The sequence below is a fragment of the Canis lupus genome, chromosome 13 (assembly GCF_003254725.2).
Source record: "Canis lupus dingo isolate Sandy chromosome 13, ASM325472v2, whole genome shotgun sequence".
Lineage (NCBI taxonomy): Eukaryota > Metazoa > Chordata > Mammalia > Carnivora > Canidae > Canis > Canis lupus.
The window spans coordinates 60,533,066-60,546,111 of NC_064255.1; the positions used below are offsets into that span (position 1 = coordinate 60,533,066).

Here is a 13,046-nt window from a genome sequence, read left to right on the forward strand (position 1 = left end):
ATACTTAATGATAGAGTCACAAGAATTAAATAAGATAGTCATGTAAAAGAACGACCAACAAGGGGATCCCTGGGTGGCTCAGCGGTTTAGCGTCTGCCATTGGCTAAGGGCGTGATCCTGGAGACCCGGGATCGAGTCCCGCATCGGGCTCCCTGCATGGAGCCTGCTTCTCCCTCTGCCTGTGTCTCTGCCTCTGTGTGTGTGTGTGTGTGTGTGTGTGTGTGTGTGTGTGTGTGTCTCATGAAAAAATAAATAAATAAAATCTTAAAAAAAAGAACGACCAACAAGAGGGAAGGATAAATATTCAACTGGAGTTATGGGTTCATTTGCAAGTGGATTATAGTGGTCAAGAACATGGGTTTTGGAGTCAGAGAGTCAGGGTTTAGACTCTAGCTTTGTTATCTCTTACTGGCTGTGCTCAGGGGACCAGCTTTACACTCTTAAGCTGCATTCCTAAGTTGACACTATCACTAACTGTCTTGCCACCTGCTGTAAGGAGGGATTGAAACCGTACCTGTCAGAAGCAGCCCACAGTACCTGGCACAGGGTAGGCACCAATAGGTGAAGGTAGTGAGAGCCTGGGTTGTTCTGAGTTCTATGTGGTACTTAGTCCCTCTTCTCAAATAATTTGTCACACTGTACGCTAAGTCTTAAAAATTTGGAAGCTAATGCTAATTATTTTTAGTTTATTTAATAATGCTTAGTTTAAATAGTGTAATTAACATAAATAGTAATGCTAATAATGTAAATAGTATATTTGGAACAAAGTTTAAGTACTTTTTTTTTTTTTTTTTTTTTCTACATTGGCTTTAATTTTTAGAGCACTTCACACCCTGTAGAGAATGAGTGTCAGGGCCAGGGTGGAATTTCAGAGACTAGTGTGAAGGTTGGACAATAGTGAGCTTATGATGGACACTCAAGTTAAGGTGGTAGCAGAGGTGGTGGTGAGAATATTAAGACTGTACTCAAGGCTTGAAATTTGATAAAAATAAGTAATCTCACTTGCATCAAGAATATTCCTAAGGGAAACTGGCATCTTTTTTTTTTTTTTTTTTTTTTTTTTTTAACAGCGAGTACCTGGCAGAGAATATAAAACCTAAGAGTATACTTTGGCACCACCGTCTTCATTGCTGCCAAGAGACCAACAGTCCCACACAGCATTGCTTTTGTGCTTTCGATGCTAATGTCAACACAGTGACATGCTAAATTTTTAAATGTGCTGTTTCCAGTAACCATGGTCCATCCTCTCCCTCTTTGGCTATAGATCCTAATTATCTCATGGCTAACGAACGCATGAACCTAATGAATATGGCCAAGCTGAGTATCAAGGGCTTGATTGAATCTGCTCTAAACCTGGGGAGAACTCTGGACTCAGACTACGCACCTCTCCAGCAGTTCTTCGTGGTGATGGAGCACTGCCTGAAACACGGCTTGAAGGGTGAGCCATGGCCCCAGATTGCAAATGTGCACACAGCTGTATTCTGGCAATACATGCTCAAAAAAAAAAAAAAAAAAAAAAAAAAAAACCGTTCATTATGGAGCCCAAGAATAAGAGACTTGAATAATACTAATCTATTGGAATGCACCCTATATGGGGACAGGGGTATGGTTGAATTAAAGGACATTCAGGGCTTACAAAACAGATCACTAAATGCTAGAGCTGGAACAGACATCACTAGTCCAATATGGCCTTTCTGTTTGGCAGGTGGAAACAGGTGTGGAATGGGAGGTAACTTGTCCAAGGTCACACAGTGAATGGGTAGAACAAGTGCTAGAACTCAGATTCCCTGATTCTTGCTTTTGTGTTCTTCCATTTAACCGTAAGCTTTTCAGGGCCAGACCTGGTCTTATTGCTTCCTTCCCTTCTCCCTCCTCAGTATATAAGAGCCTGCTTCTGGATTACATATTCTGTTCCATTGGACCATTTTCTTCACTAATGCCACGTAGCTTTAAGTACTATATTCTTAGGATGTTTTATTATATCATAGGGCTTGTTATAAATTCTTCCTGAAAGAGGAAGAACAGTCTCGGGAAGTGGGAGATTTTTTGATTGTCACAAAGTATTGTGTGTTCTGAATGCATGAATAGTTTTAGAGCTTCTGATAACCCAGGACTAGTTCCCTGAAAAAAAGGATTGAACATCTGAGAGAGAAGTGTATGTATGTGTTGGTGTGTTGAGGGAATGTTTATGCTGTAAAGAATATTAAAACACTATTCTGTTTTTATCACCTTAGCAAAGAAAACTTTTCTTGGACAAAATAAATCCTTCTGGGGGCCTCTAGAATTGGTAGAAAAGCTCGTTCCAGAAGCTGCCGAGATAACAGCAAGTGTTAAAGATCTTCCAGGACTTAAGTAAGTTTAGGGTTGAATTCTCTTAGGGAAATATTCTTAATATTAACTATCTCCTTGAAGACAAAAGATAACAATGACCATAATAATTTATTTTCTAGCAATCCAAAAAGCATACTCTTATTTATGAACAGGCGCTGTTGCCAGAGAACTGCTTATATAAAATATTAAGAGAATTAATGCCTGTGAGAGATAATTATTTTGAATTTAAAAGAGGTTCGTATTCATGTTAAGAGACGAAACATTGTCTTATTTTTTTCACTTGTGGGATCAGAATGTCAAGAAATTCGATCTAAGGAGAGAGAATGCTAGACATGACTAAGAAAAAGAATGTGTTCAATGCTGTTTGAGAGTCAAGATTAAAACAGTTGTCAAGTGAACCTCAGGAACTGACACGGGGACTCAGAACTCAAAAAAGAGTAGTAATCCTCCTCCCAAAGTAGACTGCTCTAACTTTGATGGAGCCCTCAATGGCCTGTGTCCACATTACTAGTATTTGGGTGCTTACATGATCCACCCTAAGTTTATAGGATTAACCAGTGTTCATGTGCCAGAACATTTCAGTTGGGTGTCCCAGGGGTTTTGCCATCAAACTGCAGTCTCAGTCAATAATTAATTCTTCAGAAGGCGAATTGCTAACACACCACCAGTCCCACTAGCGCCCTCATCCCAGCCAGCCCCCAGAGTTCCTCGCATGGGAATGTCGTGAAGGAGGTTGTAAGGAGCACCTCCCTGTGCATGTTATACTGGGCACTATGAGCAAGAGAAAGTGAATCTGTGCCACGATGGCCCCTATCTCTGCTACTTTTAGTTCTTTGGTTCCTGTGTTTCTGTAGGACACCAGTAGGCAGAGGAAGAGCCTGGCTTCGTTTGGCATTGATGCAAAAGAAACTCTCAGAATATATGAAAGCTTTGATCAATAAGAAGGAACTTCTCAGGTATGAACATCTTGTTAAACTTTGTTCTTTTCTTGCTATGTTCCTATTGTACAAGGTTGAATCGTATATAAATTTGAAATTGCTACAGATCAAAAACAGTTGGTTCATGGCAATTTCATGTAGTTCAACTAATATCTTCTCCCACACCTCATCAAGAATAGATGTTTGTTACATATGTTCAGTCTGTCACTGTGGCATATATACGGGACAGGCCAAAATGTTATCCCCCCCAAAAAACAAGAAAGGCTTTTGACACCTTAGCATGTACTTACACTCAGTAAGACAGGAAGTTGACATATAACATTAAATTTTAAAATAGCATACACAAATTTCCAGATGGATTATAGATACAAATGGGAAAAAGAAAACAGTAAAACTTTTAGAAGAATATATGAGGTAGACAAAAATTTCTTGAACAAGACATAAAAAGTTCTACCTTTAAAGGAAAAAAATGGATACATTGGTCTACATTAAAATGAAGAACTTCATTCATCAAAAGACACAAGATTAAAAGGCAACCCAGGGAGTGAAAGGAGATATTTGTAATATTCAACAAATGCATATTCAGGGTATGTGAAGAACTTCTTCAGGCCAGTAAGAAAAAGACAGATGAGTAAATGTAAGAGTAGATAACAGATTTGAACAGGCATTTCACAAGAGAAAATCAAAATGGCTAGTAAACATGAAAAGGGGGGTAGCTGGCTGGTTCAGTCAGCAGAGCATGCAACTCTTGATCTCCCAGTCATGAGTTCAGCCCCACATTGGGTGTTTTACTTTAAAAATTGATATAGGAGCGCCTGGTGGCTCAGTTGATTAAGTGTCAGACCGTTGGTTTCAGCTCAGGTGGTGGTCTCAGGGTCAGGGGATGAAGCCCTGCCTCAGGTTCCGTGCTCAGCAGGGAGTCTGCTTGAGGATTTCTCTCCTTTTCCCTCTGCCCCTCTCTCCACCTGCATGCACACACCCTGTCTCTCTCAAATAAATAAATAAGTCTTTTATATGTAAACATACACACAAGTTCACTAGCTATCATGTAATTGCAAATTAAAATAACAGTGTGGTATCAGGACACACTTACCTATAACTAAGCAGATCTCTGAGGCAAATTCTGAAAAACAAAATAATTTTTTAAAGACCCATTAAAGATCGAAAAATTATGCCTTGCATCTTAAATACAAATATATGGGGAAAGCATAGGTAATCATTTCAGTGAAAATCTCATTCTGATCACTTTTCTTTCAGCTGGAAAGCTAGAGTCTAGTCATGTACCTGTTATCTAAAACAAACTATCCAAGCCCATACTTTTTTTTTTTTTTTTAACTTTTTTACTGTTATCATAGTATCCATATTTAACTATGAGGCCAGAATTTTCTGCTTGTCTCAAGATTACATCATTGGATTCTTGAGGTTTTATTATTGGTATTCCATGGATTTCTCTTACAGTGAATTCTATGAACCCAATGCCCTCATGATGGAAGAAGAAGGAGCCATAATTGCTGGTCTCTTGGTGGGTCTGAATGTCATTGATGCCAATTTTTGTATGAAAGGAGAAGACTTGGACTCTCAGGTATGCAAAAGATGCTCAGTTACCAAGTGTGTAACTCTGAGTTCTGCTATCTCAGAATTTGGATTGATCAGATTATACCAACCAAATTAAGGGAAATTCTGTGAGTCACTAGTAGGATTTTTAAAACTTTTGATGTAAATGTAAACAACTGGTTTTTCCTTCGAAGTTGACTCACTTATGTATTATGAAAGTTTTACAGAATTATTGTCTTGACGTGGTCCCTGTTTAAAATATTTTGTACAGGCTAAAATACCTTCCCCCCAACCCCCCGCCCACACACACAAGCTAAAATATATATACAAGCATGGTAGTTACAAATACAGACTGAAGGGACGCCTGGGAGGCTCAGTGGCTGAGTGTCTCTGCCTTTGGCTCAGGGCGTGATCCCAGGGTCCTGAGATCGAGTCCCTGCATCAGGCTCCTTGCGGGGAGGGAGCCTGGTTCTCCCTCTGCCTGTGTCTCTGCCTCTCTCTGTGTGTCTCTCATGAATAAATAAAATCTTTTAAAAAAAATACAGACTGAAGCCACTCTTTAGGTTCAGATTCTCCTTCTTTATTTTCTTGCTGAATTAATTTTGTCATTAGTTTTTTGATGCTTCACACTTCTTAGCTATACTACAGGGACAGAAAAAAAAAAAAAAGAGTATCTCTATTTCATAGAATTATGGTGTGGAATAAAAAAGTACATGTGATGTACCTGGTACAGAGCCTGGCACATATTAATTGCTCAATAGGTAAAGTCATTTTCACTCTCTTTCTCACCCCTTCTCTTTGAAATACTACAGCAAATTTCTGTTACTTTTTCTCTGAGAAAATGGAAAAGGAAGTATGATATTTTAACCTGGATTTTAAAAAAGAAATAAGCTGAATGATGATAATAATATAGCAGTCCTGAAAAATTTAGATATAGTACATCAGTGAAAGTTTGGAAGAATAATTACAAAATGTTACAGTGGTCCTGTCTGAGTGTTGGGACAATGGGTGTTTTGTATTACTTCCTTTTACTTACCTGTATTTTCTGAAACTTCTTCAAGGAGATATGCTTTCTTTCTGTATTTAGAATTTTTAAAATATTATTCCTAAAAGTGAATAGCGGTTCAGTAGAAGAATACTTGAGAAAAACAAAAGAGAAAGAAACTTTAAGCCTTAAATTTATAATAAGCATTCTGTGGACTTTCTTGGAGTCTTGTGTTGACTTTCATGACCTGGTCTTCGGGTCCTATTGCCTTAATCTCGATTCATTACTTACTTTCACCCCTTTTCAAGTTCTTGATTATAAGAAAATAAAACATTAAATTTTCATCAAAAATTTCAAATAATTGTGATTCCTGGGCTCAGTAGTTGAATGTCTGCCGTTGGCTCAGGGCCTGATTCTGGAGTTCTGGATTGAGTCCTGCATCAGCCTCCCAGTGGGGAGCCTGCTTCTCCCTATGCCTCTGTCTCTGCCTCTCTGTGTCTCTCATGAATAAATAAGTAAAATCTTTTTTTTTAATTAAAAATAATAAAAATAGGGGGATCCCTGGGTGGCTCAGCGGTTTAGTGCCCTCCTTTGGCCCAGGGCGCAATCCTGGAGTCCCGGGATTGAGTCCCACGTCGGGCTCCCAGCATGGAGCCTGCTTCTCCCTCCTCCGGTGTCTCTGCCTCTCTCTCTCTCTCTCTCTCTTTCTATGTCTATCATAAATAAATAAATAAACCTGAAAACTAACTTAATTAATTAATTGATTGATTAAAAATAAGAATAATAAAAATAAATTTCAAATAACTGCCATGACTTTATTATTGTTTTGAGTGCCCAGAAAGAGACATTGTATTATGCCTTGGAAAAAGTATCTGATTTACATTAAATTCTGAAAATTCTCTCTGTAGGTTGGAGTTATAGATTTTTCAATGTATCTCAAGGATGGGAACAGCAGTAAAGGTAGTGAAGGGTATGTATGGGAAAATTAAGTTGTTTTTTTCTTTAATTTTCTTTGATAGCATTTAAAGTTTATAACAGTAGTGCTTTAACAGAATTGCTGAAAGAATTTATGATAACATAGTTTTAATAGTCTTGCCAAAAAGATCTGACAGTTGTGCCTGTTAAGCCCTAAAAGAGGTTTTAGTTAAGTGATTTTCCTACTGTGAAGTTTAAGGGCTTACGAAATGAAAGGGTTTATAAAGGAATTCGGTGTTCCATCTTTTGAAGTAGTGTTTGAAAACATGGTCCTCTTAATCCAGGAGGATTGCATTTTCAGTTTTCTTAAAATTTGAAATATTAAACATGTACTGTGGTTTATGTAAAATGTTGACATTAAGGGTAATGGAGTGAAGAGTCTGTGGGAGCTCTGTACTAGTGTTTCAACTCTTGTAAATCTAAAGTTATTTCAAAAAAGTTGTTAAAATGTCCATACAGTCCTTAGAAATTAGACATCAGAATGTACCTGATACTCTTTGTAAATTTAGCAGTTCAAAGCACAATTAATCTGAAGTTCTTAACTTTGGACATTGAGCCAATACTATGTCATTTGTTCTTTAAGTGTAGCAGTAGAGGTGTGTGGCCTTGATCTTACTTTATTTGAAAAGTCTGGTTCTTTAACTTGCCTGTTATAAATTAGTTGGTTCCAGAAGTGAACCTCCTGTTTCCACTCTTATTTTCTCATGTAATAATAAACACTTGATCTTTATGAAAGTTTTTATACCATTCACTTTGAAATAAAATTAGCATGGAAAAGCAAATAAATAACATCTGGGAACAAATGTTATTATACCAAAATCAGTTTAATTCAATTCCCATGATAAATGGAAAATTGTTGTTATAAGTAGTAATGGCAAAACTAAAAAGTGTCTCATTTGTGACAAGAAAATTTTTATTTTTTAAATGCCTCTGATAGATTATAATGTTACACCCTTAACCTAAGTTACTAAGGTATGCAAGCTATAACAAAGGCTTTATTAATATGGGGAATTTTTTGTTTCATTTTTTAAATGTGTCTTTCTTATTAGGAGCATTATATATCAGGTCTGTCTTCTGGTTCAGTGTATCTGTGGCACAATTTTCCTTTATTATATAAAAAGATTGAGGAAGGGGAGCTCTTGGGACTTCTAATCTTATTATTTTATTTCTATTTTAACCCCCCCAACTCTGCCTTCCACCCTAGAGATGGCCAGATTACTGCAATTCTGGATCAGAAGAACTATGTAGAAGAACTCAACAGACATCTAAAGTAAAGAATAAATACTTTTACTTTACTGGGGATTTTGTTATGAAGGAAAGGAAGAATAAACTCATGAGCCATGAGGATTAAATTCAGGCAGTCGATACTCAACAAAAATACATAGAATTCCTGCCTGCCAGGCACTGAGCTAGGCACTCAATAAATGTCATTTAACAATTTGGGCACTTTTAGTGAAAGGCAGTATAAGATTAGTATGTAATTAATAGCTAGTGATTAAATAAGTATATTCAGTTAAGAATTCTTAAACATGTGACATACACAGTTGAAAGTGGCAGCCCTCTTGGTTCATATTTTAAGACTGATCTTGGGCAAACCACTCATTGCCTTAGTACCTTTAGATGAATTGTATCATGTTGGTCCCTTGCATTTTTCATTTATACATTGAATTGATAATATTAACTTACCCTTTCTTCACCATCACTACCATTAATTTACCAAATACTAAGTATTTTTCAGAACTGTCCAGAACATGAAATAGTCTATCGGTATTCTCAAGTACATTGATGTTCTTGTTATGCTAATGACTGTTGAATAATTCAGAAAAATTTATATATCCAGTAACTCTTATTTTGTTTATAATTCTCTTATAAAGATAATTTAAGTAAGAACTATAATATGAGTATACTGGTAGCAGTATAAATTTTGAGTAGTCTTGGTTTCAGCTAGAAAATCCAAGAATAATTTAAGTATATTTTCTTTGGAGACAAAGAACTAATAATGACTACAGTGAATTATGGGGGTGTTAGTCAAGTAAAAGTACACTTACATTTGCTAGTGAACTAGAAACATGACAGTTACTATTTTCATGTCTTAGTTTCTTTATCTGTATTTGGGTGTTTTGTATTACTTCCTTTTACTTACCTGTATTTTCTGAAACTTCTTCAAGGAGATGTGCTTTCTTTCTGTATTTAGAATTTTTAAAATATTATTCCTAAAAGTGAATAGGGGTTCAGTAGAAGAATACTTGAGAAAAACAAAAGAGAAAGAAACTTTAAGCCTTAAATTTATAATAAGCATTCTGTGGACTTTCTTGGAGTCTTGTGTTGACTTTCATGACCTGGTCTTCGGGTCCTATTGCCTTAATCTCGATTCATTACTTACTTTCACCCCTTTTCAAGTTCTTGATTATAAGAAAATAAAACATTAAATTTTCATCAAAAATTTCAAATAATTGTGATTCCTGGGCTCAGTAGTTGAATGTCTGCCTTTGGCTCAGGGCCTCATTTATTCTTTTCAACACATAGGGTTGTTGAAAAGAATAAATGAAATAATGCAAATAAAATAATTCAGAAAAGTTTTTAGTGTATGGCAAGCACTTCTTCAGATAGCTTGTTATTAAATAAGTAGTCTTTAAAGTTGACTGTGCAGTGCATCAGCTCTTTTATTTTATCCAACAAGTGCTTATTAAATACAGACTTTAGTACCAAGAGTAAAATAGGTAGGATCCGTAGCTACTGTGAACTGTCTCAGAGCCTGCAAGTCCATCATGAATTGTGGACATTTGATGATGGATAATACCTGTGATGGATGTTTACCTGGGAAGTACAGGATGTTCTATTTTTTCAAGAGAAATCATCGTGTTTTTTCTTCTCTTGATAGTGCTACGGTAAACAATCTTCAGGCAAAAGTGGACGCATTAGAAAAATCCAACACTAAACTGACAGAGGAGGTAAGTGTTTTGGAAATTCTTTGACATACAACTTAATAATGTGCATTAGTGGAAGCATATCTCTTGATACTCATCATTTGTTCATTCAGTAAACATTTGAGGACTGCTTTTGTGCCAGAACTAGACAAAGATTTATGTGTGCGTTGATTTATGTGTGCCAGATAAGCAAGCTCCCACACTCATGGGCCTTATTTTCTCCTTGACCCCAAGGAGATAGTGTAGATAACTTAGTACTGGTCAGAAGGCCGGCAGTCCCTGCTTGCCTGTCATGCTGCTTACAAGTCATGTGCTTCTGAGCACATAACTCACTTGACCTCCCAAGAGGCCCAGTTCCCTTCCTGGCAGAAGAGGGTGTTTATACTTCTCCTTTCAGCCTCATAGTTACTCTGAAGATCACAGAAGAATATATATGTGAAAACTCTTGGAAAATCCCCCAAAGTAAGAATAAAAATTAACCTCATGTTTTGCTTCTGATTAATAAAGAAATATTTTAACTCGTCAGTGGCAAAACTACAAATTTTTTTCTTCAATCGCATTAGAGGTTTCTATGAAAAATCTTAAATTTTCCAGGTGGCAAAGACTTTATCTTAACTATATCTTCCCTATCTTACTGATTTCTTATTATAGGAAATATCAGTATATCCTCTTATATACCATGGCATAAATTTGGTTTATATAAAACCAAATTCAAGCAGTAGTCAAGAGGATGCTGTTTAGAGTTTTCTTCAGAACATTTCCATTGTTACAACTTTAAAACACCTTCCTTATTACTCAGCTCTGTGGACCTCACTTTTCAATATAAATTCTTAAATTATATTAAAACTTAATGGAAATGATCCTTAGAATTTCACCCTACAAAGCTTTTGAAATAATCTGATTAGACATTTTGTACTGTGATTCTGCTGTGAGTTACTCTATTGAGGCAATATGGCCCAGCAGTGAAGCATGGTCTCTAGAGCGAGGCTCCTTGGGTTCATGTCCCACCCAGCTCTGGCACTTGCTAACTTTCTAATCCTGGCCAATAACTTAAGCCTCTATTTCTTGGTCTTCTCTGTAAAATGGGAATGATAAAATAATAGTAAGATTTTGGGTGAATTAAATGATCATACATAAAGACTCAGGCCAATGCTTGATATACCATAAGCAGCCAGTAAATATAGTCATTAATTTTATTCCCTCAGTCACAAGACTTTTCCTCCTGACCTAGATTTATTTTATTAGCAATATTAATTTATTCATTCATGTACTTATTTTGCCAGTAACATTTATTTCCTTTAAACTTTGAATTTTTAGAGACAGGTAAGCCCTGTGCATAGGCTTTATAAAGAACAGATAAGGCAAATCAGATCTATCTTTTCCCATTTCCATCCATTTTGGATTTAAGAGGGCCGGTAAAAAACAAAAACCCTCCTTTCCTCTCCTGAGTTCTGAACTGGTGTGATAAAATGAGTAGAATTAAATAGATGAAGATAGATAAATATCCACTTTATTATTGGTAAAGCTGAATTAGAAGCCCCGCTTGGATGTACAGCCGTAATTTCCTAATCCTCTCTCTGATGTTAAGGTCTTGGGAGAACCTCTTTGAAGATACCTCTGGATCTAGGAAGCAGGCCCACTTGCCCAGAGTTAACTTTTTTTATGTCTTGTTAGGCCCATGGAGCAGAGAGGTATATATGGGCTTCCAGACCTGCCTTTGGGAAGCATGCATGAGCCCTGGCTCCTCTGCACTTACGCACTTAGAACAGGAACCAAACAGAACCTGTGCCCACTGCTAGTGAGGAGATCATGTTAAGGGAGACTAGCCTGGCCAAGAGGAGCCTACTGAGTGCCTTTCCTATGCTCACTCAGGCTCTTCCATCTTCTCTGTGGGGAATCAAGTTTAGCAGGTGCGGAAGAGGAACAAATGTTTCCATTTTACTCTTCCATCCTGTGGAATGCAGATATAAATGTGCCCTCTGAACAGTAAACTGTTAATAACATTACCTTACCTTTCTAGGTGCTGAAATGACTTTGTTCAATTTCAGTACTTAATGGCATCTTTTAGAGTGAGAACTTTGGAGTTCCATTTTTTCACTTTTAAAAATCATCTACCAAAAATCTTACGTAGGGTTTGTAAGATGAGTTTCAAGGCCTGAGGTGACCTCTTTATTAAACATTTTAGAAATAGGTATTGTAACTAAATAGAAGTTACCCATGAGAACACTGTTGAGGTAAACAATCTTTAAGTTAACATTTTGGTGCTGAAAAGAGTTTACACAAAAAGCAGCAATAGGAGGTATTTTTTATTTTTATATACCTAGTTTAAAAATACATTTCCTGATATATTTTTATGTGGTTTGGTTAAAGATAACCTTCTCTCCATCTAAGAATATTCAAGCCTGAAAATTATGTCCCACCAGCGGATCATGAATTATCTTACTCTCTGTTTAAAAAGAAAGATAAAAGATTATTTTTTAAATTTGTTTTTCCACAGCTTGCAGTTGCAAACAACAGGATTATTACCTTACAAGAAGAAATGGAACGAGTTAAAGAGGAAAGTTCCTACATATTGGAATCCAATCGGAAGGTTAACCTTACTGGATTTATAAAATATTCCCAGAGAGTGTGTTAATGTGTGAGCAGGGGGAGGGGAGCCTCTACTCTAGAGGACTGTTTGAAAGCAGCAAGCACTTGCACCTACCAAGCACACTGTTTTTACTGAGACTCCATGCAGAATCGGGTAATGATGGAGGTTATTGCAGGCCTGAGGCCCCGCCTACAGATGTGCCTTGGCTTCCCCACCACCTCTATTGAGAGATTTCAAGAACTGTTCTCACTCAATTTCTTACTGTTATATACTAATGATTTGTACTATATTTAAGTGTTAAATTTATTATATTAAATATACCACTGTTTTCAGACCATGTTACTGCTTTGTAAGAAGTGTTTATCTGGTACCAGGGGAAGTTACCACGTAATGAGTTTTCTAGATAACTTAATCTCTTAAAGTATCAAACTTGTTGTATATGTCTACACAGATTTTTTGCAAACCTTTTATGTACTGCACAGTCTTAAGCAGCCTTAGGTAGAGTATATAATTTAACACATCATTAGCCTATTATGATGACTGAAGATCCTAATTATCAACATCGACAATTCCATGCTAACTTATGATGACGCTGCTGCAATTGATAGAGCTTCTAGCACCTATACTTAAATGTTTCCAGATTGCTCTGGGTGCTTTATCTCTGCTTTAATGATCTCACTGGCATCTCTTGTTTCTCACTGCTATTTGTATTGGGGTCTCCCCACTCCTTTCTATCTGCATGCTTC

At 36.7% G+C, this 13,046-nt stretch overlaps 1 protein-coding gene and 1 long non-coding RNA gene across 19 annotated transcripts in view; one reads left to right on the forward strand and one right to left on the reverse strand.

The window, feature by feature from the left end:
• Positions 1–13,046, forward strand: part of RUFY3 (RUN and FYVE domain containing 3) — a 72,273-nt gene that overhangs the window by 41,285 nt on the left and 17,942 nt on the right. For 17 of the 18 annotated variants that reach the window (XM_049093042.1, XM_049093045.1, XM_049093043.1 and 14 more), the window contains 8 exons: positions 1,265–1,438; positions 2,235–2,352; positions 3,186–3,287; positions 4,728–4,851; positions 6,717–6,778; positions 7,988–8,053; positions 9,665–9,734; positions 12,208–12,300. In XM_049093042.1, coding sequence (XP_048948999.1) covers positions 1,265–1,438; positions 2,235–2,352; positions 3,186–3,287; positions 4,728–4,851; positions 6,717–6,778; positions 7,988–8,053; positions 9,665–9,734; positions 12,208–12,300 — 809 coding nt within the window. The remainder of the gene's footprint in view (positions 1–1,264; positions 1,439–2,234; positions 2,353–3,185; positions 3,288–4,727; positions 4,852–6,716; positions 6,779–7,987; positions 8,054–9,664; positions 9,735–12,207; positions 12,301–13,046) is intronic. The other variant, XM_049093039.1, reaches the window with a different exon arrangement.
• On the reverse strand, positions 1,381–6,443 carry LOC112652256 (uncharacterized). The gene is made up of 3 exons (XR_003131314.3): positions 5,860–6,443; positions 4,363–4,392; positions 1,381–1,494 (listed from the first exon to the last, which is right to left on the reverse strand). It is a non-coding gene; the product is annotated as an uncharacterized LOC112652256 (long non-coding RNA).